Raw genomic sequence first — 25,928 nt, forward strand, 5'->3', positions numbered from 1 at the left:
CTTCCTGTTTATGATCTTTATCATTACTGATGCAGTTACCTTTCCATATGACATCATGTCAGTTGTCAAGTTATCAATACACTTCTGTCACATCTATGTTAATCTTACGATAATCTGCATGTACTATAAAACCCTGCAGTGATCTTACTCAGACTAATTCATGATTGAAAAATGATCATTTATTTAACACACATAGGACATATGTCACTGTGTATCATGTTTATCTCTATATCTTAAAATAATAAATACAAAACTATACAGCATTTTTTGTATATCACATCTTTTTTGACAGTACACCTCTAAGCAGTACAACAAATCTATGATAGCTTTCATTCTGCTAATAAGAAATCTATTCTTAGAGAGTTATTTTTGCTGTTTTATTCTATTAGGACTAAAGCATTTGCCCTTTTTATTCATTTCTGTAGGTGTTTGAAAGTAAAAAACATTTTTCTATTTGGTTTTAGAAAGGAGACTGAGAGCTGGGGCGTGTATCTGTGTATTCATTTACAAACCAAAACCCCTCCTCATAAGATTTGTTATGAAGAAGATTATTAGCTAATACTCATCTTTCCCCTCTGTCTTTTAGAGCCCTTGTTTATGCAATCACCATGTGTTCATGATGGTTGGTCATGTGGAGTTCATGTTATGATGAAGTAGCAGAAGTGGACTTCAGTGTTCAGCTGTTCCTGTGTCTCTCACACAGCTTATAGGAATAGGGCTTCACAAGAAACAGTCACAAAATCTGGTGAATATTTAATTATGGACACCTACAATATTCGGCTGCAAAAGCTCTGTGATCCGTTTCTTTGTCTTGGGTGATTCTGTGTGATATATGTCATTTGTCTCCAGAATGCTTAGTGAAAGCATTCCTCAGATTAGAATCCTAATTCCATAACCTCCTCTATCAGTTGCCCCATTCTTGGGCCAAATATACTTCTGATAGCTGAAATGAAGAACAAGATTTGAATTCATGGAGGTGAAAAGAATGTAATCCATGATCTTGCATTGCTTCTCACATTATTTCTTATATTAAACACTTTTGAATTATTCATAAAGCACCTTTTTTTAAAAAAAATAGTCTTGCTTTATAACACATTCAAGACATACCAAAAGGAAAAAAAAAAAAGGTTGTTCATATGCAATTAATATATTCATGCCATCCGTGATGGAGACCATCGCTCAAGAATGTAAAAGAGGTGCTCTGTACCAGAGTGGTGGCCCTTTAGTTTCTTGGTCAAACCACACATTTAGTCCCTGCAAGACTAGGGTTCAAGACTGGGTGTGGTTGCTGCTATCAGCATTTGCTACCCCTCCCTTCTCTGGGGATTGGTATATCCCACTCATGTTGCAGAAGGCTAGAAATAGAAAAGGTACGCAGTGCAACCTTTGTGTCATCAAACATGAATATGTATTCATTGTGTGTATATGCCTTCTCTGTCTCTGTCTCTCCCCTTCCCCCACTGGCTCCTTCTGTCTATCAAACATCCACATTTCCCCAGATTCTCTTTCAAGTCTCTCTTTGTCTCGTTATCTGGCAGCCTCATTTATCTGAGTTTGTGTCTGTGCTGCCAGGGGCAGCACAAGCATGGAAAAACATATTATCATCTCGTCAGCCAGTATAGGAGCTTTGAATATGCTGAGTGCTTTCATTCGTGTCTAAAAGTGGCTTTTTCAGTGAACAAGAGAAAGTGAACTGTGTGGTTTCATTTGAAATGGATACCAGTTTGCCCTCATGTCTTGTGCAAATACAGAGTGGTAAATCCTAGCTTAAGAGGAATATTCATCATCACCTTCAGCTTCAGGTGTGTAGAGAGTATTTTTTAATAAGGGCGTTCCCTCAGCTCTAGGTTAAACCCTGCTTTCTGGGTCTGTCCAAAGGTATGGAAAATGTCAAACAGCAAAGACAGAATCTGTAGTCAACACCAAAACCCTTGGAAAACTAATGGGGCAATATGAGTCTGGAGCTGACTGAATTACATACTGTAATATCCATTTCCAGTATTATAACTGTATTTCTCTAGTTAGAGAAAAATGCATAGCACAAACATTGATTAAAAGCATTCTTTTTTAAAAAGTTTTTAAAAAGTTTTTTTTTCTTGAAGGGTGTTTTACAGACCTGGGTTTAGTCATACCTTTTAATGATAGCTGCAGAGCCTCTGACCATATGTATCAAATGAAGCTGTGAGAAGTGTCTTGTTGATTAACTACTGTTCAACTGAATAGGGCTTTTTGTGCTGAAATTACTGGCTGGTGTGCTCTCTTTTCTAACATAGTATGGTGAATACAAAAGTATGTTTTCAGTTTCAGTGCTATTTGTGGAGCCGCTTGAGCCTTTGGATGTACTGTAGGTTACATGACCATTCATTTCAGGTCACTTCATGAGATTTTGACTGGTACAGCTGTTTAAAAACAAACTTGATTTCAGAGGACACACTGAAATCACTGATTAAAAGGTTCAATTTAGTGGAATCTATTTGTCAGTGTTTATACTCATCATTGTAGCCTCTTCAAAGACTGGAGAAAGGCCACCCTTACAGGGTTAGCTTTGTCCAGCCACTTTCAAGGGCCCTAATCATGATTTATTACTCAGTGTTTACAAAAAGAAGAACATGTAATTTCTTAGCTCAAAATGCTGGTCTTTTGACATTTAAAGATGGCAGTTGTTGAAATCACTTGTTAACACTTATCTGAGATAAAAAGTCCAAATCAGTTCATTTTTAGCAATATAAAAGTGGGCCAGTGACAGTTAAGGCAATGTATGTTTTTCATTGTCAAATCTGTGTGACTTATTTTTAAATTTGGTTTTAAGGCACTATTAGTCAAACTGGATATCAACTGAGGTAAGCCTATTGTTATTGCTCTCATTTTTTAAAATCTCCAGTTAACTAATACTGCAATGGGAGATGGAAGTTGGGGGGGGGGGGTTGTTCTCTGGTAGAAGGTAATAAGGTAATATGACACCTATTATGTTATGAATTGCCTCCAATACCACAAAACAAAAAGATAAACAGAAGTGCTGTTTTTGATGGGATGAAATGGGAAGATCTTAGATGGATGGTACACAGCTGTTTCTAGCTCTGCAAATGTACAGTGTAGATTGAGAGAGGCATTAGTTACTAGGAGAGATTGATTAGCTGTGTGTCAATACTCTGTGTCCTTGTGCAGGGCCTCCTGTGAGGGGTCTGGGAATATGCCAGGACCTCCCATTTATTTGTCTGTTTGTGGTCATAAACTTTGGTGTACCTTAAAATGTCCTTGACACATTATCATACAAAAATTACGTTTACTGTAATACCTGTGTGAACTGTGTTATCCACATTAACCAAATTAACTATTTTATGATGTTGGCAAGTATTCTGATACAAGGTAAATAGGTTATGTCTCTACAGATGAGCTGATATGGGAAAATATGACCAGTACTGGGTTAATGCTTCTGTTTCTGATATTTAGCTTTATTTTCATTTTGGTTGATTAATTTATTGCCACATATACAGTGTCAGGAAGTGAATATGTCCATGTGAGCCCGTCAAAAGCCCACAAGCTGCTGTTACACAGCAGGCCTGCAGTGCCATATCCATATTTCATGTGGGACTGTAGCTGATCCATATGAGATCTTACCTGATCTATAACACATCTTACCTGATCCATATCAGATCTCATCTGATCCATATCAGATCATACCTGATCCACAGGGGATCACACCTAATTCTGAAGCAGAATATTTTGGCTCTGCAGCTGGCACCTGTAGGCATCTCTTCTCCTATCTATGTTACATCATATTAGAATCCATTGATATAATTTTAGGTGGATTGGAGTGCATATGCTACTCCTAAATGCAAAAGTGAAACTGGGGTTTATAGTTGAGTGAGCTTGTTCCTGTTTTTCACACTACTGCCTCAAAAGAACACGAAAACATGGGGCCACTTACTGTAGCACAGTGCAGTGAAGTGACTCGCTGACGAGTGACTCGCTGACGAGTCGCTGAGATGGAAATGAAAGCATTAAAGTTGCAGGCCTTTTGAGGATGTGAGAGGGCTTTCCACAGCCGAAAGCCCACTTCCTCTGCATGTTCCATTTGCAGGCAGTCTCATCAATGCAATGAATCTACTCACCCATGTAGCAAAGATTAAACAGTGGTGGTTATGACAGCCACTATCTCCTCTGTGCTTTTACCCCCTCTGAGTGCTCCTAGAGAATTGAAAATTCATGCTACATTTGTTCAGCTTTTTGTGGGTTGAAATAGCAAATTTAGGGTGACTGAAAAAAAAGCAATACCAAGTAGTAATTTTATTTTATTTAGCTTTCTGCTTTAGGTTCCCCCTCTTTTTGGCATGTAAACAATCTTCAGGTCGAAAAAGTAGTTTTCAGGAATAATTCAGTGTTGTAGCACAACTGTCACTTGGAACATTCTCCACCATATAGCGCTGATCTTTAAGCTGTGAAGTACAGGTCAGAGCTAATCAAGTTCTGAGTAGCAGTTTCCATTTGCAGGCCTCTTACACCTGGGAAAGGTCAGGGTTCATGAGGACAACAGTGTAAGCAGCAGCAAGCCTGAAGACACATCCAGCTCAAAACACATGCCACAATGTCCCAAGGACAGACTTACCATCAGTCAGACGAAAATTTGCAGCCCCAAGATCATAGCAGCAGCTAAGCATGGTTGTGATAGTGCTGAACCAAGTTCAGGCTGACCTGCTGCCATTGGTAGACGCATAAGAGGTGTTCGAAATGGTTTGTACAAGATAATGGAAAATCTTTTAGCTGAAGCTGGGTCATGCAAAAAGAAAATGATTTAAAAAAACAAAAAACAAATCTGAAATGAATGAGAGAGAATTTAAAATGGCAGAGTCTGGAATTTAAACCGTAATGCAAAATGACATCGAATGACCTGAAAAGAGCAGGTCATGCTCCAAACCAAACAAATTCCACAGTATTAAAAGTTGACAACTGTATTTATTGTTGCTAAGGATTCTGACTGCTTACTGATGTGGTTTACATTTACCTGTGAAATATATAAACAATGCCAGCTCTATGGCAGAGTGCTTTAGGTAGGCCTAGGGCTGGACATTTGTTGATGGGACAATTGTCTCCTTCACACAAACTGGTGTTCCTGGTCTCTACCACAAACATAACTATGGCGATGCACAATCGTCAAAATATGTCTAGGATATTAGTATTTTCATTAGCACTTTGCATTATATAATACCCCAAACAAAACTTTTGTTTCTAATCCTTCCTCTTGTTAAATTATGAATTTTATATTCCATATTTTATGATAGTAACCATTGTAACCAATGGTTTAGCTTGCTGTTTACTCCTACCCTGCTGATAATAAAATGCTAATGGCCAGTACTGGCAAATTATTCATAATATAAAAATATGTTTAGAAGAAAATTACTGATATGTTTTACATGTATTACAGCTACAGCAATTTCTCAGAGACACTGTGTACAATACAACAAATTCCTTTGAGAAAGGATGCCAACCTCAGGCAATACCAGTCAATTAAGCAAAACGAAAAGAGGCAGAAGTGACTAGACCACTCCAGTGCATTTCACCCTGCAACAACTCTCATAGTCATTGACCTTATGTTTTTGACTTGTAAGACCTGAGAGGTAAAGAGGTTAAGAGGGTGTAAAGTACAGACTGTCATTTGGACACAGAACCTCTTATTGCAACCCAGGTTCATATAGTTTTATTCCTGATCTGTTAATATTCTGTTGTTGCACTGACGCCAAGTGGCTTTTGTAACCAAGGTGTATTGTGTATGAGACAAACATTTTGCAGCTCATAGCTGTTCCTGAGACAGTGGACATTCCCTTCCAGGCTGGAGAAGAGCGAGTTATGAAATGGCTGCACGGCAACTACAGTTCCTGTGTCATGTTTGTGCAGCATGTTTAACTTCACACCTCTTTCCCTCCCTTGTAAATTCCTGACGAAGGGGAGCTGTAATTGGGCCATGACAGAGCAGTTCCATGGGACCTCCTCCTCTTGCACAGAGCCATTTGACTGGCAGTCCTCTGCTTCCTGAAGCTGCCTCTTGTACTTCTCTCCTTTCCTCAACCAAGTCCATGTATGGTAAGGCACTGACAAAGTAGAAAGGAGGAGGTGCATCTGGGAATAGTCAAGGCCCCTGTGGTAAAATTAACTTAAGCACAAGTATTTACTCTGAGGAACAGCATAATAAAGATCGGACAGCAATGAGAATATTTTAAGAACATTGTAATACTCTTGTTTAAGTTGTCAAATATGCTATAAATCCTTAAAATTTAGATTTTATATCGCCACATATTGCTAGAGCTCATAGTACATGCAGTATCCATTAAGGTCACCCTTAAATAACTAGTAAATAAAATGTACAAAATGTATGTGTATTGTCATATACTAATAATGCAAGTCTGTGAACCTGTCTCCAAGTGTTGACAGTAATGATTTGTTGCTTTCCTTTACACAACGCCAAGACGACAGAACTGAGAGAGTTAATATTTTTGTTATCGGTTAGTTCAACTCCTACTTGGCATGTCTTGGCTGGTAAGAGACTCCAGCGAGAATTCTCTGAAAGCCCACCACTATATCAGGGGAAGCTGGCCCTGTGTGCTACGGCTTGTTTCTGTGGTTATAAATGATTATCAGCATTTAACATATAATCACATTTTTGAACACGCGCGTGCACGCGCACACACACACGCACGCACGCACGCACGCACGCACGCACACACACACACACACACACACACACACACACACACACACACACACACACACACACACACACACACACTAACGAACCTCTAATCTTCTGAGGAAATTAGCATTAATATACACTTCCTTAGGGAAACCTGCTTGTATAGACGTGTATTATTCACGTTATTTTGCTCTGCGTTGCGGTTGGCCTGTCCACAGGGATTACTTTAACTCTGCGATTTTATGCTTCCATTAATTCTGTTATCTTTACTGGAATTTACTTATAATTATGTGCGTAACGTAGAATAAGTCCATTAACCCCAATGCACACTTAGGCTATTTGTCTATCTGTTATATGAATTAAAACCCACAGATCCGAAGGTCCCAACAGTTAAAATAAAATGCAGTCGTCATAATCCATAAAGATTCATAAAGATTTCAAATATCATATTAATGACTTTAAACTCTAGTTCCGATTTTACTTATATGGTCAGATATAATTAAACCTAGACCGTCGCATCGGCCTACTATCGTTGATGTATAATAACTACATTAATGCACTTTGGTATTTTATTTTGTGTGCTGTGTAAAGTGAAACACAACACTAAGGTGAAATTTAAAAAATAAAAAACGGAGCAGCAAGAAGTCAGCGGGATCTGCATAAATGAGCACGCCATGATTCAGTCGCCGTCCAGATCCATATCTGGAGTTTGCTCCATCTCTTCCTTTTTTCCCTGGCAAGCAGCACTTGCGCAGTGTCGGGTTTCTCCGTCCTCGCCTCCTACACAGTCCGCCATTTCGCATTATTCCCGGACGACAGTTTTCGCGTAGTGTCATGGTGGAACAGCAATAAGATAGTGTTGGTCTTCTGCATATGGCTGTACTGCAGAGCAGTAAGCGAAGCCAAAAAGCGGTCTTAGTGAGAGCTTTTTAGGCTACTAAATTGTATGAATATTTTGGAATATTTACCCTATTATTTTCTTGTTTAATAGTTGGTCCATTTTCTGTAATTATGACTGATTTCATTGAAAGCATACATTTACATGCAGCATTTCAAGCATTAGGACGACCTCCCCCATTTTCGTGCACTTGGTCCGCATCTGTCTTAAATGCGCGCAGGTGTCTTGCACTGGTGCGCTGATTAAGACCAATGCTCTATAAGAACATCTGTTTAGCAGACATTCATGGCGCTCTTTCACGTTACAATAAATATGACACGTGTACATGCTAATTATAATTCACTAAAATTCTGCAGTAGCCTCATTAAACACGAGAATAATTGGATCCCTGCCCATTCTCACGAGTTGTATGTGCTTTACCTTAGGGTATCATCAGAAATAGGTTACTCCTCACTGCAGTGTACCGCAGCGGTAAGAACAACCATACCTCCAACAAAACAATTAGGTTATGGGCGGCAACCTTGAAGTCATCTTGAAGATGAAATCCCATTATTCCTCCATTAACAGCAACAATGCATATGCAACAACATCGAATGTTTCCTGTTAGTGAATTTGCAAAAGGTGGAACGATACAAGCCATCACTGATATACTAATCAATAGCAAAGATAAATTCCTGTATCTAGCAGTATTCTGTTTAAACGGTATCTTTGACTCTTACTGTAAATAGGATACATTCTATGAGTGTATAGCAAAGCACTTTTGTAAGTAGCTCTGGATAAGAGCGTCTGCTAAATGCTGAAAATGTACATTAAACCACGTTTAGTTCCTTCTGGGGTTTTATAGGAACACTGTTACAAACACTTTCCCTTCTGATTTCGTCTCAACATAGTGATACCTTAGAGGTTTTGAAATACTTGAAACAGTATATTACTTGTTATTTCTAAACACTATATTTATAACTGAAGTAGAGATTAATTTACTGCACAGCATCTGAAAGTGCTTTACAGGTGCGGGTGCCTTATAGGAAGTTCTTAATATAAAGAAGAGTTTCTAAGTGTTTCAGAGTAGCTTATCTGGGCGTGGTCGCATGTTGCTCTAAAAGGTGATTACATAATGACAGATAAAATATCTAATGCTGTAGGAGGTTCAGATGGAGGTTCTGGCCAGTGGCGAATATTTAATGCAGTTTTAGTAATCCTCCACTAGATGGACGCAACCTACAACAGGCAGCTTTTATTGTAGCGCCTTGTACTTTGCCAATTAAAGCATAGTAATTTTTGCAAACTAGTTCATTGCAACACTTTTTTTACGCTCAGGATTTGAAGTCAATATATCTATAACAAAACCGAGGATCTGCAATCGTAGTTTGAGGTCTTTACTATTACACCATATGATAAAAATATGATGGTATTGGTTTCTGACTTGACGCTCGGTTAAAACATGCTATGTGCACAATATAAGCACCTTAGGGGAAATACTGCATTTCAGTTAAATTTTTTAATGCTGTTTCATATGTTTGAAAAAATGATTAAAGTGAGGCCATGAATATTGCACAGCCCTGTGTAGCCAATTAATAATTTATACCGTTAAGGGTTCCATACATTAATAAAAAAAATCGATATAACACCACATACATTAGATGTTCTCTTATGGATTACATATAATGTTTGTTGTTGTTGTTTGTTTGTTTGTTTGTTTACAAGGGTCTTAAAATATCAGCTCTTTTGAAAGTAGCACTGTACCCATGAAACTCTTAGTGCTTTTGAAAAGGTGCAGTGCAGTAAAAAAAAGTTTCCTTTTTTGATTTTTCACATAAAATCTATTTAAAACAGTTTGCATGTCTGAAGAATGAACTGCTTAACCCAATTATAAGGACAATAGTGGTTAGATGTTTGAATACCTTAATACTTTAGTGTAAATAATCAGGTCTGTTGCATAATGTATAAGAGAGAAGCTGGCAGCAGCCAGCCTGCAGAACAGGGGATGGGTGATCCCCTCCTGGAGGGTTTCCTTGCTCTAACACACTTGATATGACTGATAAAACCTGATCATTAGTTTAGCCGAGTGCATTAGCGCAGGAAACACATTAAAGTCTTTAGTGCTTCAGTCCTATAGGACTGGGATTGCCCAATGCACTCTTCCAGAAGCATGTTCAACAAGGCCATCTGTCATCTCTAAAGCAATCATGTATTTAGCTCAAATGTCATCAAAATATTACACATGAAGCCAGATACTAGTCCTGTCCAGATATCTTTCCTTGATTTAAAGCTAACACTGTTCCTTACTGTTATTCACTAAAAATATCTCACACCAGTAATAGGTCAACTGTATGAAATACGCTATTCTTACAATCTGCATGCTTTCTGCATTAGCCCTCAGAGATGAGTTCTTGTCAGCATTCTGGCTGTGTAGTAATGGGCATTATTTGTGCTGCCACTAGAGGACGTTAGAGTTCTGAGGATGACCTCCTGTTGGCTCATGTCCTATTGTCCTCTATGCCTTCCATGGCCCTGTATGTAGTACTCTCATCATTATTCTACTACTGACAGTCAATTGCCCTTTTCCCTGAAGTACCACACACTATGTCAGACATCAAACACAGTAAAGCATTCTAAATGTAGCTCAGGTATTGTATAGCCTCAGGTTTTTATGTTGTAGGTGGAGGTCACTAAGTTAGCCTGTCTTTGGATACTTCTATCGATGTCATTTCCAGCCCAGTGTGTGAGGTGAGCAGATCAGAGTAGTGCTGCCTGTGCCTGTGTGGTCTGTGATGGACAGTGAATCCAGTCATCTCAGAGTCACTAACACCCACAGCTCAGAGAGAGAGAGAGAGAGAGAGAGAGAGAGAGAGAGAGAGAGAGAGAGAGAGAGAGAGAGAGAGAGAGAGAGAATTTCAATCTGCTATCCAAATTCACCTGTGTTTATACATATTGGATCACTGCTGTTAGGCCTTTTCTTCAGAACTGGGTATCTTCGGTGAAATCTGAAATTGGTTATATCTCTCAGCTTTGGTTATATCTCTCAGAGAGAGACTGCAGAGACGTGGTTACGTATTCAAGCCAGAGAGCCAGCTTCCTCCTCCCCCTTCTACATGTTCTTGTAGGTAGACAAGGCATTATTTACTCAGACCATAAGCAGCTATTATTATTCCCTTATCCTTATGTATGGCAGCATGTCTCAGTTTGTCTGAAGTGCAGACATACACGTTAGGACAAGACCCAGCGTGGCTGAAAGCATTCTTAAAATTCACAGTGGCTCATGTCGTGCTCTCAGAACATACCTTAGAGAATGCTTTAGACACACTTGCATCTAACCAGGGTGTGTCTGTTTTGCTATTCTACCTGTTTTCTACTCTCTAAAATGTGTTTTATGCATAAGCACACATTAGACTACAGCTGTAATGCTCTTTAAATGTTATGATCATAAATCATGTAGTACATTAACAGTATGATTTTCAATATATTGATTTAAACAGTATATTTAAAGTGTTCACTTAATAGAATGTCAATGAATGTTTTGCGTATTATATGCTCTCTAGCCTCTGAACCAGAAAAGGACAGCCTCAGCATAGCATGCAAGGCTGCTGTTTATTTTATTCTTTTTATAAACCCGCCAAGGTTAAAGTCTTTGTTGTGTCTCTGTGCCAGCTGAGGCAAGGTTGCAGTCATTATATCATAGCTGTCCCGGGGGACCTGGTCCATAGTGAAAGGCAAACCTCCCTCTTTAACTGATAGGTACAAACATTTCTATTCAAACAGAATGCTGAACTGGTGATCCTGCATCATTGTTTGTTGTTTATTGTTTATGTTTATATGATGAGTTATTGAGGCATAAAGGATTCCATTTGCTTCCAGTATGGCTAATTTTAGTACCATTACCACTCAGTGGAATGCTTATTACATGCAAGCACTGTTAACACTACTTTTAACCTTTCATTTTAGTCACTGACTGTTTACAATCATAACAACATATCTTAACATCTTTCATATTTGCACTATGCACAAGCATTTCAGTGTTTGCTCGTCTTACGCTGTAAATCACTTTTCAGAGGGGCTGGTAATGGACTACTCAGAGAGTTGGACAGGATATATCAGGTTCTAACACGGCAAATGTCCCATTATAATACATTAGGTAATAGCTCAATTTTATTATTTCTTTTTTTTTTTTGAGGAGATTGTAGAAGTAAATTTGAGTACATTATAGAATCTTTCAGACTCATTTATCTGTGTGAGTGCAAAACCAACAAGGCTTCTTCAACTTGACTGGTCTTGTTATGGTAACCTTCCAGTCTTCATTGTCTCCTGATATGTTGGTTTAATTATGTGATGCAGCGAGTGAATGCTTCTAGGGCTCATGCCAATAAAATATGGCTCATTGGCTTGAGCAGTATACAAAACAGTTGAAAAATAGTTTAAAAATCACATTCACCCAGTAAATCAAATAATTTCTATTTTTACTCTTGCTTAAGTGTTCTGTCCAAAAATCTCACCTAAATTTGCATGTATAATGTCTCAAATTAACTTAGAATTAAACGTACTCTTAATCAACCACAACTGAAGAGTGCTGAAAATAGAACTTGGTAAATTAGTTCTGTATATTTGATCTGCTTCCTTATTCCAGAGTATCTGTAACCCTGCACAGGGTAGGGCCTTGCAGCATCTGTCTTTCATGTGTCTGATGAGGAGTTGTGAATCACCAGGATCCACGTTTACTGAGCATGTGTTTTAACCAACAGCTGTGTGGCATCTAGATAAATGTAATGAATGTTCTTCCATGTTTTTCCTCTCTGGACCATAAAGGTGCCCCACAGAGCTGCAGATGTTTGAAGAACCCAGTGCTTTCTAAGAACCTGCTGAAGATCACTAAAGAGCACTTACACAGCTGTAGGACACACAGACATATATACACACACACACACACACACATACACACACACACACACACACACACACATGCACACAATCACAAACACACACACACGCACATGCACACAGACACACAGACACACACAGCAGCTTTTCTGCAATGTTTTCTCAGGCCTATCCTATATGAAAAACCTTTTGTTTGACATGAACATGAATATACAGGCTTAAAAGTGTGACTTTTATTTTGCTCTTTGTTATTATACATTATAAAGGGTTTTTTGAGTGGAAAAATATGTGTACATCATGTATACTTGATTGCATGCAAACAATGGAAAACATCACTGCAGTGACTACAAACTGCCTTGAATAGAATGAATGGAAATATGCTCTTGCGTAGTGTTTTGATGGCCCTGCACATGTGTTTTCTTTTGGGTTGATAGAAGAGCAAAAATATATTTAGATCCCCCTCTGTCTTTTCTCTTTCTCTCTCACCCCCCCCCCCCCCCCCCCCCATGTAGCTCTTGGGTCAGATCCACAAAGAGCAACTCAGTTTCCCTTCAACTGAGCCAACACTGTGGCAAAGGAACAATGTTCCAGTTATGTAGCAAAGGAGAGGAAATGGGACAAACAAAGCACCTTTATCTGTGCCTGGTGAGAGCCACACCCACTGACACGCCAGGCCTGCCGCTCACTGCCTTGGTCTGAATCAGCCCTGCGTGATGCTGTATTGCTGCGTGCATGAGCTGGAGGTGGAACTTTTTCAACCACACCACTTCTCCTCACCTTTATTTATTTCCAGCAGGTTCACTGAGCGCCAATGACTCTGGATATGCCCTGAGTGACTGAGGTATGAATAACAAAAAAATGTGGATGTCACATTTGGTCCAGTCCTTTATCCAAATGACCTCTGACTGTTAGACAAGTGCATGTTTTCCCTTGTGACTACTAATTAAGGACTAGAGGAAATTGTACATATCTACAGACTAACTATATTTTCTAACTATATACCTGCCAGCTGCGCCAACAGAGTAGGTATTTCTAAGAAGTAACTAGTGTATACACTATATACTGGTTTCAACTGCACGTAACGTTACAGTAGTTACTGTAAGCGGTACATCCTAGAGACGCTTCTGATTTAATGAAAAATCTTCTTATTTACATTTATATGTTAATCAGACAAATATCTGCAGTGTTTGTACTATTATATACAATTTTGGGATATTTATGATTATGGTTTAACCAGGAACAACCTGTAGAATAACAGCATAAACACAGGCCACTGGGCAAGACTTACTTGTGTCATATTAGGTGGCTATTACACAATATACCTTCAATCCCTGCTAACTGCTGTGATTTGCTACCTTGTGTCTGAGCATGCCACTCAGGAGCAACTGTAAACTAAGGAGAAGAGGATTACGTGGGTGGGCTTCACCACTGCTCTTCGCTTAGCCTCTGAGGGGAGGCAGTGGTGAGCTCGCTTTCAAATGTGGCCCTGGGCCCTGAGGCTTTGTTGGGAAGCAGCAGCTTCTGATGTGGATAAGCAGTAATCTGATGCACAATCCATAGTTCTCCAGCCGATTCATGGGGGAGCCCAGAGCGTGCAGAGACCCACAGGCACTGAGCCCCACCTATTAGGGTAGATTTTAGAACAGACTTAGAGCAACATATATTGGAGGGAGTAGAGTGCTTGCAATGGGTGAGGGGATTACAAGAAGAACACATCTTAGAAAGAGCTGAAGAAGGGGTGTTTTGTGAAAAGCCTGATGCTGCTTTATGCTACACATTGCTTTTCCATCTTTTCTAACTGCTGGAGCAAAATTAATTGTCTTATTAAATGAGATTCAGACAGATTCACCCACCCAACTGACCTATGACACTGAAAAATCATCCCAACACATTTCCCAATTGCCAAGAATAGCATGTGCTTAGGCAAAGCGCTGTTCCACACAAACACTATTGTAATGCAAGTGTTGATGTTGGTTGCCATGGAAGCAGCCAGCATCCTTTCCCCCCGGAATAGCAGTTATGCCCCTGTGCAATTGCACCCCTGTGCTTCATTACACCAGCATTAGTGCTTGAAATGGGATTGCATGATGTAATATTTGCTGGAAATTTCTGACATAAACCAAATGTACACTCACAAGCTACTGAGTGTCAGATTGCCGCAACCACAGAAGAATAAAGAGGTCACTAATTGATTTGTGATATTAAAAATGTATCCATTACTAAGCCTTTATGGACTGGAACTGTATCTTGCTTTGCTCTGCACCTCATTGTTTATTGATTGTTATTTGACTGTTATTACTTTGTCTGCTGCTGGGCCAGGCTGACAGGTCAATTAGACCTGTGGTGGTTGTTTCCATCATGCTCAGGGAAACACTGGGTGATTCAGTGTGCCATGGGTGAATAGTGAGGGATGGGTTGCTATGTCCTGTCAGTTTGCTGCATCTAGAAGGGAGGACTGGGCATCCATGGCATTTTTCCTTGCTACTGTCGCACTAGCGTTGACCATTAGCACTCCAAACCTGGACTTCTGGAAAGCTGCTTTATATTACTGTTAAAAAAAAGCTTTTTAAAAGGGCTTCATAAATAAAATTGAATTGATAAAAATGTAATCACCCTCCCCCCCTTTATCCATGGCTCAGCAGTTATTTATCACAAGGTTAGGAGTAATGTGTTGTGGGAGCACATACACCCACATGGAGCTCACCTTTCTCTCAGTCAGGAGGTCACACTCCCATTAGTATCACTTAGCTTGGTGCAGGGTCAGCTGCAGGTAAGGGAGGCCACTTGCACCTCAACCAAAGCTTTGGCCAGCATGAAGCTGCCAGGGATGAAGCGTGCTTCTTCGCCATCGACATGACATCATTGCTGCTGAATTACTGAGGAGTCATAAGACAGTTGGACTTATGTAGGCATATAAATTTCCCTCTCCATTGTCTTACCCAGCTGCAGAGAGCCAGCAGCTGACACGTAAATTGTACTAAAAGTAGACACATTTCTATTTGATTATACAATACATAAGTTGTTTTTTTTTTAAACAGTATCAAATTAGGTTGACTTTCCCCAAATCATGATATCACTAACAACCTTTTGATCTGGATGCACATAAAAATGCAACCTGAGAATTATCTGTAAGTGTTGTCTATAAGAGAATGATCTGTAAGCACCATCTTTTCCACTTGCTGTACCAAAATTTCAACACTGCAAGACAACTACTGCAAAATCATGAAATATGGCGGCTCATGCACTTTGCCCCAATTATGACTCAGTCCAGTATGTTTGGTATGTTCAGAAGGCTCTATCAGTCTAAGACTCAATAACATGTTAAGTTCTTCACTAATGTTGAAAGAGTAGTGCATTAGCATGCACTTACATTTTTAAAAACAAAGCTCAATGAGGAACCAGACTGATAAATCCTGGGTGTGTGCTTGTGAACTACCTATGTCATGACATTTCTAATGCATTCCACCAAGTGGAGCTGGATTAAAGCAAGTCAGCCTATAAGACTCTGTCGATAACTAACAGGCAGGTGATGTACTCTCTCTCTCTCTCTCCCTCTTTTCTCTGTCTGTCTGTCTGTCTGTCTGTCTGTCTGTCTGTCTCTCTCTCTCTCTCTCTCTCTCTCTCTCTCTCTCTCTCTCTCTTATTGTGTGTGTGTGTGTGTGTGTGTGCGCGCGCTTGTTTTGGATTGTTGCCATCTACCTCAGGAAATCTTGATAGGAGCAGCAGAAATCGGACCTAAGAAGCAAAGAGCCATAGCCATTATAGAGACTTGAGAGAGTGCAGTATAGAGAGAAAGCAGAGTGTATATACTGTGCGCATGTGTAATGACTAATGTTGTTGAATGACTATGCATTATATATAGAGAGAGACAGAGGCAGAGAGAGAGGGAGAGAGAAAGAGAAAGAGAGACAGAGAGAGAGAGAATTGTGTAGATACTGTCTAGATACATTCCAGAAAGAGCTTATTCTTGGCGCAATCAAACTGAAGTGAACTGTAATGGTCTTACTTGAGTCACATCATTTTATATAGTGGAACCAATCATCTCCAGTGTATGCAACATTCCATCAATCATCTCCAGTGTATGCAACATTCCATCAATCATCTCCAGTGTATGCAATAATTCACCCAGCCTTCTTCACTTATGCAGCATACAGCACATACACAACGGTTAATCACATGTGCTTATGATACTGAAAATGTTTTGTGTGAGGACATAGTTAAATATAATACATACGGGCACAAGTAATATAGCATATTAATATAACAGATTCATGGTTTTAGGAAAGGTATACTTTAAAATAGAGATGCTCCATTCAAAATACTGCTCTCTAAAAATATCACTGAAAAACTTTAGAAAATGATTACAAATAATTACATGGTGATTACATGATGTGCAAATGTATATCAACTTCAGAGCTCATCTCTTACATTTCTCTAAATGCACTTAAATACAATATCAATGATAACCGTAATATCATCAGATAACTGTAATGAGAAACGACTTACCCAGTTATACCCAGTTAGAAAAGGCAGGGATCTGAGCAGTCATAATGATAAAGTCCTGCCACACTTGATGACAGCTTGCTACGAACAATCCTCTTACCTGTCACCCCTGAATGTGAGCTTGATACTGTGAGGACTGCTGCTTTGTACTGTGCCCAAAAACACTCAGTGCTCATCAGCGCCATCTAGGCACACACAAGAAAATCTGGTTGGTTCTTTCATTGTTTAGAAGGAGATGAGCACTTTAAAATCTTGTATTTATTTGCTAAGTCAGTTTATTTTGAGGAATCAGAGAGTTGTACAAAACAGGTGATGTATACAATTTCTATTGTATTTATTTAAATGTACTGTGCATTTACTCCATTAATGCCAAAAAACATTCAACCATGTGGGATATTAGGAGGTAATGCACACTGACATTTTTGCTCATATCATATGCTCATATCAATATCGCAAATATTGTTTGAGAAATACAGATTTAAAAATCAGCAATTCTGTCCAAACTGTGTAAAATCTGTGTTTGAGTCAGAGGCAATACACACTGGATGGTTTACTGATGCAGCTGCTAGGCTCACATGGTAAAGCCTGTGAACCGCTGACCTCCCATGGCCAGCTGTAGCCATTCTTTTTCCCATGAAAAAGCTCTGCACAGGAAGGAAGTGCATCTGAGTTATCAGCTTCAGCTCCATTCTTTCAGTCTCACCTTGGAGCACACGGGTAAACCTTGAGCCTCTGTCCTGATCCAGCCTGTGGTATAACAAGTAAATAAGCAAATCTTGTCTCAGGGCAGCACTTAAGAAAATTGACAGGCTTTGGATTTCAATCTGAGAGCTGAGTGGCAAAAATAATTTGGAGCCTACATCAGCACAGCAGCTGACAGTACCCCTGCTCCATACAAATTCAGTGAGTGCCTGGGGCGAGCTTGCAGAATGCTCTATTACAAGTAAAGCACATTCAACCGTGCCTCAGGGCCAAGGGCCATGAGGTCAAGCCCCTGCAAGCTTTGTCACAATTGATTTTTCCCACTGAATGTCACACTCAAGAAATGTTTGTCTAACATCTCCCCACATCATGGAGTACCCTAAGGAGAGGCAGGGAAGAAGTGTCACTTCCATCTGCATCTATTCCAGGCAGCCTTGGTGGACCTTTCCAAAACACTCTGGAGTACCAGTGGGGGTCAAACAAGGGGAGTGGAAAAAAAAACCTCATGCCATGATAATGGACATGCATCATGTGCCAGGCTATTCCTGGAGTGATGTGTATTGTCAGCATTTGTTTTCCTGAGGGTGTGGAGCACCCAGGCCCAAGGTTTAGGGGATGGTCTCTCTGAGGGCGGGGGAACACCCAGGCCCAGGGTTTAGGGGATGTTCTCTCTGAGGGCAGGGAGCACCCAGGCCCAGGGTTTAGGGGATGTTCTCTCTGTGGGTGGCAAGCACCCAGGTGCAGGGTTTAGGGGATGGTCTTTCTGCTGCTCTCCTGGCTATGGGAAAGCTGTGGGAGCAGCTGCAGGAAAACAGAAGGCTATATTTAATTTTTTTTTTTAAAAAGAGAGCGGGGAACAGGCAGTGGGGTGGAGTCTTGGCAGTACAACTACTACAGTGGAAGTGAAAGGGTGGTGCTACAATGGAAGTGAAAGGAGCAAGGTTAAGGTTGTTTGAGGGAAACTTAAGAAAAATGCTTAATGCAGAGACCAAAGATATGTAAAATCAAAACCCTCATAACACTGGCAATTAACACTGTCACTCTGGGAGTTTAAACACTAAAAATAATCACACCCTAAAATCTTCTACAGACAACTTCTAAATATAATATTACCCAATTGATTTTTTTTTCCCTTTTTATCTTCTGTTTCTAAACAAGAACCAGATGTAAATGTGGTGACTAGGTGTGTGATATAGGTTCAAGAATTTATACATAGACTGTATAAGAGCAACTTCTGTATTTGCACGGGACACAGTATGGTTATGTTTGAATGTCACAACATGGGTTTAGTTTTATAAAAATGGTCATTCAGTTTCACTAAGCCTGAGCAGATAGTTTGTGTGCTGATGCTGAAATATATTTGACATCATACAACTTTCAATATGTATGTAAGTGCTCTATTGACTTTGTGCATAATCTAAAAAATGAACTGTATTGTTATTTCAAACATTTGCTTCTGTCACTCTCCCATTTGTGCATTTCAACAGAAATTAACAACAATAAATGATTACCTCATCAAATGATTTCAAATAGCATAAGTATACTGATTATTCACCCACATAGTCATTGTTCAGATGCTGTATTTTATATGAATAGCAAGTATTTTTAAAAACACCGGGGCCCCACATTCCTTCTCTAAGGGCCTTTGAGAGTGCTCGGTAGTAATGAGATTGTCTTTGAGGTTTGTGTGTGTGTGTGTGTGTGTGTGTGTGTGTGTGTTGGGGGTTGGGGGGCCAGAGGGGAACAGGAGTGGCTGATGAGAAGGGGGGGAACTGAACTGTGGAGGCCTGGGTCTAGTTATGATCATGTGACATACTGTACCAGACAGCAGCAAGACAGGGGATTTCCAGCGAGGCTATTATTGTAGTTGACAAGAAAATAGTACTTATCGCAGGACTCAGAGATCCTAGATACTGCCCTCTCATGGCTTGTCTGAAGACCAATCAAAGCACACTCATTTTTTGGAGGGGTGTAGAATACTTTTTTCAGTTTAACAGTATGACTAAATTTATTTTCATCTCAGTCTTACCTTTTTCATGACCTATTATAGGTAGAGTATATATAATAATGCTTCTTATTTTCAGTTCTGGTCATATGCAGGAGATTAAAAAAATAACTGTAAAATGTGCACACATACTTATGTTAGCAACTAAAGTTAATGTTCCAACCTGAGTTACTGCTCTAACCTCAGAACAAAAACACATTGGTACATGGAAATACCTTTATAGTATTTCATTAATTATATTCAGGACCTTTAGGTTGGCATTTGAAAACACTACCTCTTATAACTTGTTTTCTTTCTCAGTGTTGTTATTCTGAAAATGCTACTGTTTTTCCACCAGGGGGAGAACTAAATCAGGCAAGTGTGCAAACGCAAAGAACAATAATTATATGAACTTGCTCTGTGAAAACAGAATACTATATCTCCAATTCAATGTATTGAATGATTCAATCATACTAATGCAATAGATATGCATCCTATCCGTTTGTACTATGCACTTGTGAAATTTAATACACATCTGCATGCTGGGATCACAGCTCCTGAAGTACTGGACAAGAACACAACATTTATATCAAAAATAACATTCACATAGGTAATTATTCATATAAAAGTGTGCTCATTTCCAAAGTAAAGTATGAAAGCACCTAAACAAAATTGACCTAAGCACTGAAATTAAAACTTGTAAAATTAGCTTTGTAGATTCATAAAACTGTATTACACTTAGCTTAATTTTATAACTAGCCTATGTATAACATATACCTAATTCAAAATATACAGACCCCAAGAACAGGCTGACAATTTAGGACTATCATAAAAAGCTTCAGTCAACGAACGCAACACATCCCATTACGATACTCTATTGAAACGTTCCGAATGAACAAATTCCGCTCAATGGCAAACGCTTTCTTGGTCCACCATGCCAAGTACGGATCACCCACATCCAGACTCTGATACCCATTCCAGGTTTTCCAAGAACCCTCGTCGAGGTGTTTCATTTGATGGACGTCAGTAAAATCGAATCAGCACTCGCAAAGCGTCAAGACTGCGTTCGTTCCTCTCCATCATCCAATTGGGAGACTTCAAGACGCCATACGGTATTTTATTTGGCCATCTTGGTGAGGGTTTTTTTCCCCCTTTCCGACGTTTATTGTCTATATATTTCATGGATTCCGCCTATACATTTGACATCATAAGTTGATGTCCACTTAACTCCAAAAGTACGCTTAAACTACTTTGTTTGAGCGATCGGTTGCTTCTCTTCTATCAAAATGTATAGAGTCGTCCATATTTGTTGTTGCAGCAATCATTGAAAGCCAAGAAAAAACTTAAATAAGCTTCATCTTCTGGGTGGTTATTACTTATTTAAACATTTGACACAAAGTGCCAATAAAACTGATCTCATCGGTAAATGATTCGTCTTACTCGCTCTCCTTTTTACAGTATTTTTCCAATACTGTCTTGCACGTTCCAGGGTTAAATCTTCCCTTTTACAATGACTTAGGATCAGCTTCATCCCACTCATATCTAATATTAGCCATGGTAAGAAAAGCGACAAAACCGTTCTGAGATCGGAGGAAAATGGTATTTTCCACCCAGTATTCACTGAAGTACTAGCGCCTTGCTTCGTTGCCCCGCACGGCCAATATTTTTAGTGAGACAGTTTGGTAAAGGGGAGGGGCCGATAACTGTCGCTCAGATTCGAGAAGGTCTAACCAGGGGAGTTTTACTAAGTACCGCAATATTATCCTTTCATCTCTAAATATGTGACCTTATTTATTAGACAGCAAGTTTATGTCACCTTGTAAGATAGGAAGGCGTGCGTAAGACCTCAGGAAACGGACGTCTACTCTTAGCGTTATGATAAATGTTCTCACCGCAAGAGAATATTCTCTAAAAAGTGAAGTTCTACTTAATCAAATTTTAATATATAGATTTAGCTACTCCCTATACCCTACATACAACGTGTACAAATCAAATGTAATAACGCAGAAATGTAACCCGCAAATGTTATAAACCTATTATGGAATAAAATAATAGTTAAAGGCCAGCTTTAACTGTTTTGTCAGCTTGTTATCAATAAGAGAAAGACGGGACATCTTGTTAGTTCAGGGTATTATCTCATTCCTCAGCCTAGATCTAGACAGCCTAGATTTTTTATTTTATTTATTTATTTATTTTTGGTGGGGGTTTCACCTAAGCCATCCATCAGGAGGAGACTAGTCAGAAGAGTGCAGCGACAGTTACTAGTCACATAAATGACTCAGAAAGGTTGGTTTGCAAGCGGTTTCCCTCAGTGTAGAAATACTGTCCATTGTTCGAGACTGGCGAATTAGATATAGACTACAGATGTTTCGCTGTATCGACCAATCATTTAAACGTGCCCGCCTTTAGACTCCGCCCATTTCTCTATATTAAGGACTACGCCGTCGAGTGAGTTTGCCACAGGCACTATCTAATCCTTTATCTTTATTATAAGCGTTTTGGACCCCTCTTTACATTATTTTGTTCCGTGACCGCATCACATTTTCACGTTTAGGCAGAAATGGCTGACACAAAAGTCGATACCAGCTCGGAAATCTCCGCAAAGGTAGGGAGTTTATTATCTAAAAATTCGATTGGAGGTTTACGGAATTTTGAAAGGATGGACTACATAATTTTATGGAATAAGGATTTTGTGTGGAAATTATACGATTGTCGTATGGGAACAGCGTTCGTTTGGCTGCATCTTTTTGTCGTTGACGTGGACGCATAATGTTTCTGTGAAGACTTTTCTGGATGGAAAAATGTAACATGCACTCTAAAGTTGGGTTTGCTTCAGAAACACTCGTAGCCAGAGCTTGCATTGTCCTGAGCCTAACAGTCTGCGCGGGTTCTTTGTTAGAAGCGTTTCGGTTCCCTTTAGAAAAAGTACCTTGAGCTGTGGACATAATATCTTAACATCACAAACTTCTTTTTAAACAAGTTATTGAGTTTTTCCATCAGTGTATAATTAATCGCTGATAACAGAGCCTATAGCATTTAGGAGACGCGGCGATTTGTCAATCCACAAACCATTGACTACCTTATTCCGATATGACAAGTTCGCTTCTGCGCTGCTGGAACCTTGACGTATCCTCCTATACGATTCTTGATGAATGATGCCACAGACCAGAATGTGGTCTGCTTGTCAGATTACGCTGTCTGTATCTTATGCCAGTTATTTCGTGATTGTTTAAATTCACGGTAGACATTCCGAAAGAGAAATTAGAAATGTCATAGTAAATTTCTCGCAAACATGGCAATCCGGTTGTAATGTAAATGTATCGTCTGTTTGGCGGGGATTTTATCGCGAAGCAGCATAAATGACGCATTTATTGTGGAAGTTGTGGCAAGTTCAGATAATGGTGAACCGTTTTGATAGCGAGTAAAGGAACGACCTATTATTGTTATTGATGAGTACGTTGTCTTCTTTTGGCTACCAGGTACACTGCTTGTTGGGTCATTTTCAGATGTTAAATCGGGGACGTGGCGAATACGATCTCGTTTTTTAAAAATCCGCAATTTTTTCGTCTGCAGGTGTAAATAGGGAGCCTCTAGACACGTTCGCATTGACGAAGTTATCCCGCAAAATTTGGCAAGGCTACCAATGTAGCTCAAACGCTTCCCTCCGCGACGCTGTTTGCGGGCTATGTGAGTTTACAATAGGTTATAACAAATGGCCAACGCAGAATGTGAGCACAGAACACAAGTTACATTGCATCAGTGTAAGATTCTTTTCCAGCATTTCCCCTACTGTATAAAAGTTTGTCAGTGGTAACAAAAAAACGAAAATGTACTAACTGCAGAAAGAAAACATCTATGACCATTTGTCCTTTGTTAGTCTTTTGCAAAGCACCGCTCAATAGCCTACCTTGATGAGGGTATATCCCATTAATCAAGTTCAAATGTGGCTATCTTGTCTGTTTCAACTATGGGTAACCAGCCATGCTGTTCGTCTATTTTATAGCCTATCCGCGGCACTCTTTCCCCCTCCAAGAGAACGCATTCAATATAGCCTAGCCTGGATTATTCATCTGAGTCAGTGACGTTTAGTGTTAGTCTGAGACTACAAAGAACGGACATGTAATTTGATGGTTGTAAGGAGGCGTTGCTGGCGTGCTGTACCACTAAATGGCTTAAAGACGAAGGGTTACGACCTAAATTTATTAATACGGGCGATTTGCCGCACTAGAACATACTTTAGGGTATGACATGGGCCTGTTCTGAAGGTTAAAACTGTTTTGGTTTTTTTATTAGGTGACAAAAAGGTGATTTTTACCACCGGCTGAACAAATTAAGTTTAAGGATGTACGCAGCTCCATAATAACTATTCTAAATGCATATGTTAAAGTAAACCCATATGGTAAAGACGAAAAATCTCTGTGCATGTCGCTATTGTTCCTTCCTGGGTTAATCTATCGAGCCTCTTTCTGGTGGTGTTCGTTCCAGCGTTCTTATTGGCTGTGTTAAAATAATCTGTGTATGCAGGCGGGGAGTTGTAGTTTTTCCCCGGGCGTGTCTTCAACAAAACCTATGATGTAGATTATTTACTGAACTACACAGTTCGTTGGCGCTAACACCACCGATGTATCAGATTACAACACTTCGGTATGGTATTTTAAACTAGGCGGAGATTGAAAAGGTCAACGTCCAATGAGCTTTAAGAACTGAAGTTTAGCGGGTTTTTTTTTTTTTTGTTTTTTTTTGTGAAACAAAAAGTAGTCTAAGGCCTTAAGAGTACAAATGGGTTTTCTAATAAACATTTCAGCCCCAATCAGAAAAAAGTTCAATAAATCTATGTATTTAAATTTCCTAGGACCTTAAAGAAAAGAAGCTGGTGGACGAGGAAGCAGAAAATGGAAAGGATGCTCCAGCCAATGGAAATGCAGTAAGATTTCCTTTTTGTTGGTGTTTTTGTGGAATATTCAGCAGACCCTGAAATCAGAGCTTTAAATATAGCGTCTTGTAAACCTGACATGTGTTATCAGTAAATGTTAAATAATTCAGGCTCATTGTTCACAATTTTGACAAATACTACATTATGAAATTACAAGGCTGATGTTGTTCAGGATAATGAGGAAAATGGAGATCCAGAAAATGAAGTAGAAGAGGAAGAGGATGATGTTGGTGAGGAAGAGGATGAAGAAGATGAAGGTAATTTATACTGTCATTAAATTATCAGCCTAAGACACGGTGCCTTCATCTCTCTTGCATCTCCAAGAGCTCCAAGTGTGTTAAGCAGCACTGCTGGACCATGACCTTGCCTGACTTGAACTCCCAACATTGCAGGTGATGAGGATGATGAGGAAGACGAGGCTGAAGGTGGCACAGGGAAACGGGCAGCTGAAGATGATGACGAGGAAGTAAGTGTCCTTTAGTTAGGGATGTTTTCACACCAAGTTCATGTACAAATTCTGTGCTGTGATGTCTAATCCTACATGTTTTCAGGAGGATGTTGAAACTAAGAAACAGAAGACAGATGATTAAGAGGGCAGTCTGCTGAACATCCCTTCAGCCCTCCTCTCCTTAACTCATCCACTGGGGAAAGAAAATGTGGTCATCAAGTAGAGTTCAGCATCTGTGTACACACACATAACTGCAAATTTTGTAGAAACAACCAAGACTTCAAAGCTCTACCTTCTTACAAAATACTTTAAAAGGAGAATTTGTTTGTATTTTTATTTACATTTTATATTTTTGTACATATTGTTAGGAGGTCAGCCATTTTTGACAGTGATCTCTGGTTACCAAACGGTGCTTTGAAGTTGAAGCCTCTATGAAATAGATTTTACTTGTGGTTTGACCATGTCATGTTATCTCAAATGAAATTGTAAAAAAAAAAAAAAAAGCCGTTTAAATCAAAGCATTCCAGTACTTTGTGTATGTACATCAGTTGTACCATACGTAGTTGGTTTGTATGAGATGGCAAGGCTTAAGGAAATAATTCTTTTCTTACTTGTCTATTAAATTGCTATCTATTGTGGCCTGTTTGATGTATGTGTGAAATTGTTGTGCGACAATAAACCGAAATTTTATTTTGTGAGTTCCTAATTTTTTTTCCTATTTTTTCTTTAACTTTTAGATGAGCTTTTAACATTGGAGGTGTAGAGGATATAATCATGAACAAACATAATTTTCAGATATGCAGTTCACATATTTCAAAAGTGTGTCAGAGGAGAAATGTACATCAATGTAAATTATTCATGCCTTAAGACCTCAAGATCCCGTATAAATTATATTGCATTAAA

At 39.3% G+C, this 25,928-nt stretch overlaps 1 protein-coding gene and 1 long non-coding RNA gene across 11 annotated transcripts in view; one reads left to right on the plus strand and one right to left on the minus strand.

The window, feature by feature from the left end:
- Positions 1–24,489, minus strand: part of LOC113579544 (uncharacterized) — a 43,470-nt gene extending 18,981 nt beyond the window's left edge. For 2 of the 9 annotated variants that reach the window (XR_014124396.1, XR_014124394.1), the window contains exons 1-5: positions 23,552–24,489; positions 17,501–17,705; positions 16,962–17,143; positions 16,155–16,190; positions 15,160–15,331 (exon numbers count right to left, since the gene is read on the minus strand). This is a non-coding gene — a long non-coding RNA (uncharacterized LOC113579544). The other 7 variants (XR_014124393.1, XR_014124392.1, XR_014124397.1 and 4 more) reach the window with 7 other exon arrangements.
- On the plus strand, positions 22,083–25,723 carry ptmaa (prothymosin alpha a). Of its 2 annotated transcripts, none has more exons than XM_081716992.1 (5): positions 22,083–22,249; positions 24,497–24,568; positions 24,735–24,834; positions 24,970–25,043; positions 25,129–25,723. In XM_081716992.1, the coding sequence occupies exons 1-5, from the start codon at positions 22,205–22,207 to the stop codon at positions 25,165–25,167; spliced, it is 330 nt and encodes a 109-aa protein (XP_081573118.1). In that variant the 5' UTR covers positions 22,083–22,204; the 3' UTR covers positions 25,168–25,723. The 2 variants fall into 2 exon arrangements, with proteins under 2 accessions (XP_081573118.1, XP_026869379.1); XM_027013578.3 differs by having other exon boundaries at positions 22,085–22,249; positions 24,750–24,834.
- The last annotated feature ends 205 nt before the right edge of the window (positions 25,724–25,928 follow it).

This window comes from Electrophorus electricus, chromosome 7, assembly GCF_041902795.1.
Source record: "Electrophorus electricus isolate QZ-2024a chromosome 7, ASM4190279v1, whole genome shotgun sequence".
In the NCBI taxonomy this organism is placed as follows: domain Eukaryota; kingdom Metazoa; phylum Chordata; class Actinopteri; order Gymnotiformes; family Gymnotidae; genus Electrophorus; species Electrophorus electricus.

Bases quoted from the DNA above. Each gene is read 5' to 3' on its own strand.
- ptmaa (XM_081716992.1), top strand. From the start codon at position 22,205: ATGGCTGACACAAAAGTCGATACCAGCTCGGAAATCTCCGCAAAG. The intron at 24,835-24,969 runs GTAATTTATACT...CCAACATTGCAG, and splicing joins AGAGGATGAAGAAGATGAAG to GTGATGAGGATGATGAGGAA. The intron at 25,044-25,128 runs GTAAGTGTCCTT...ACATGTTTTCAG, and splicing joins CTGAAGATGATGACGAGGAA to GAGGATGTTGAAACTAAGAA.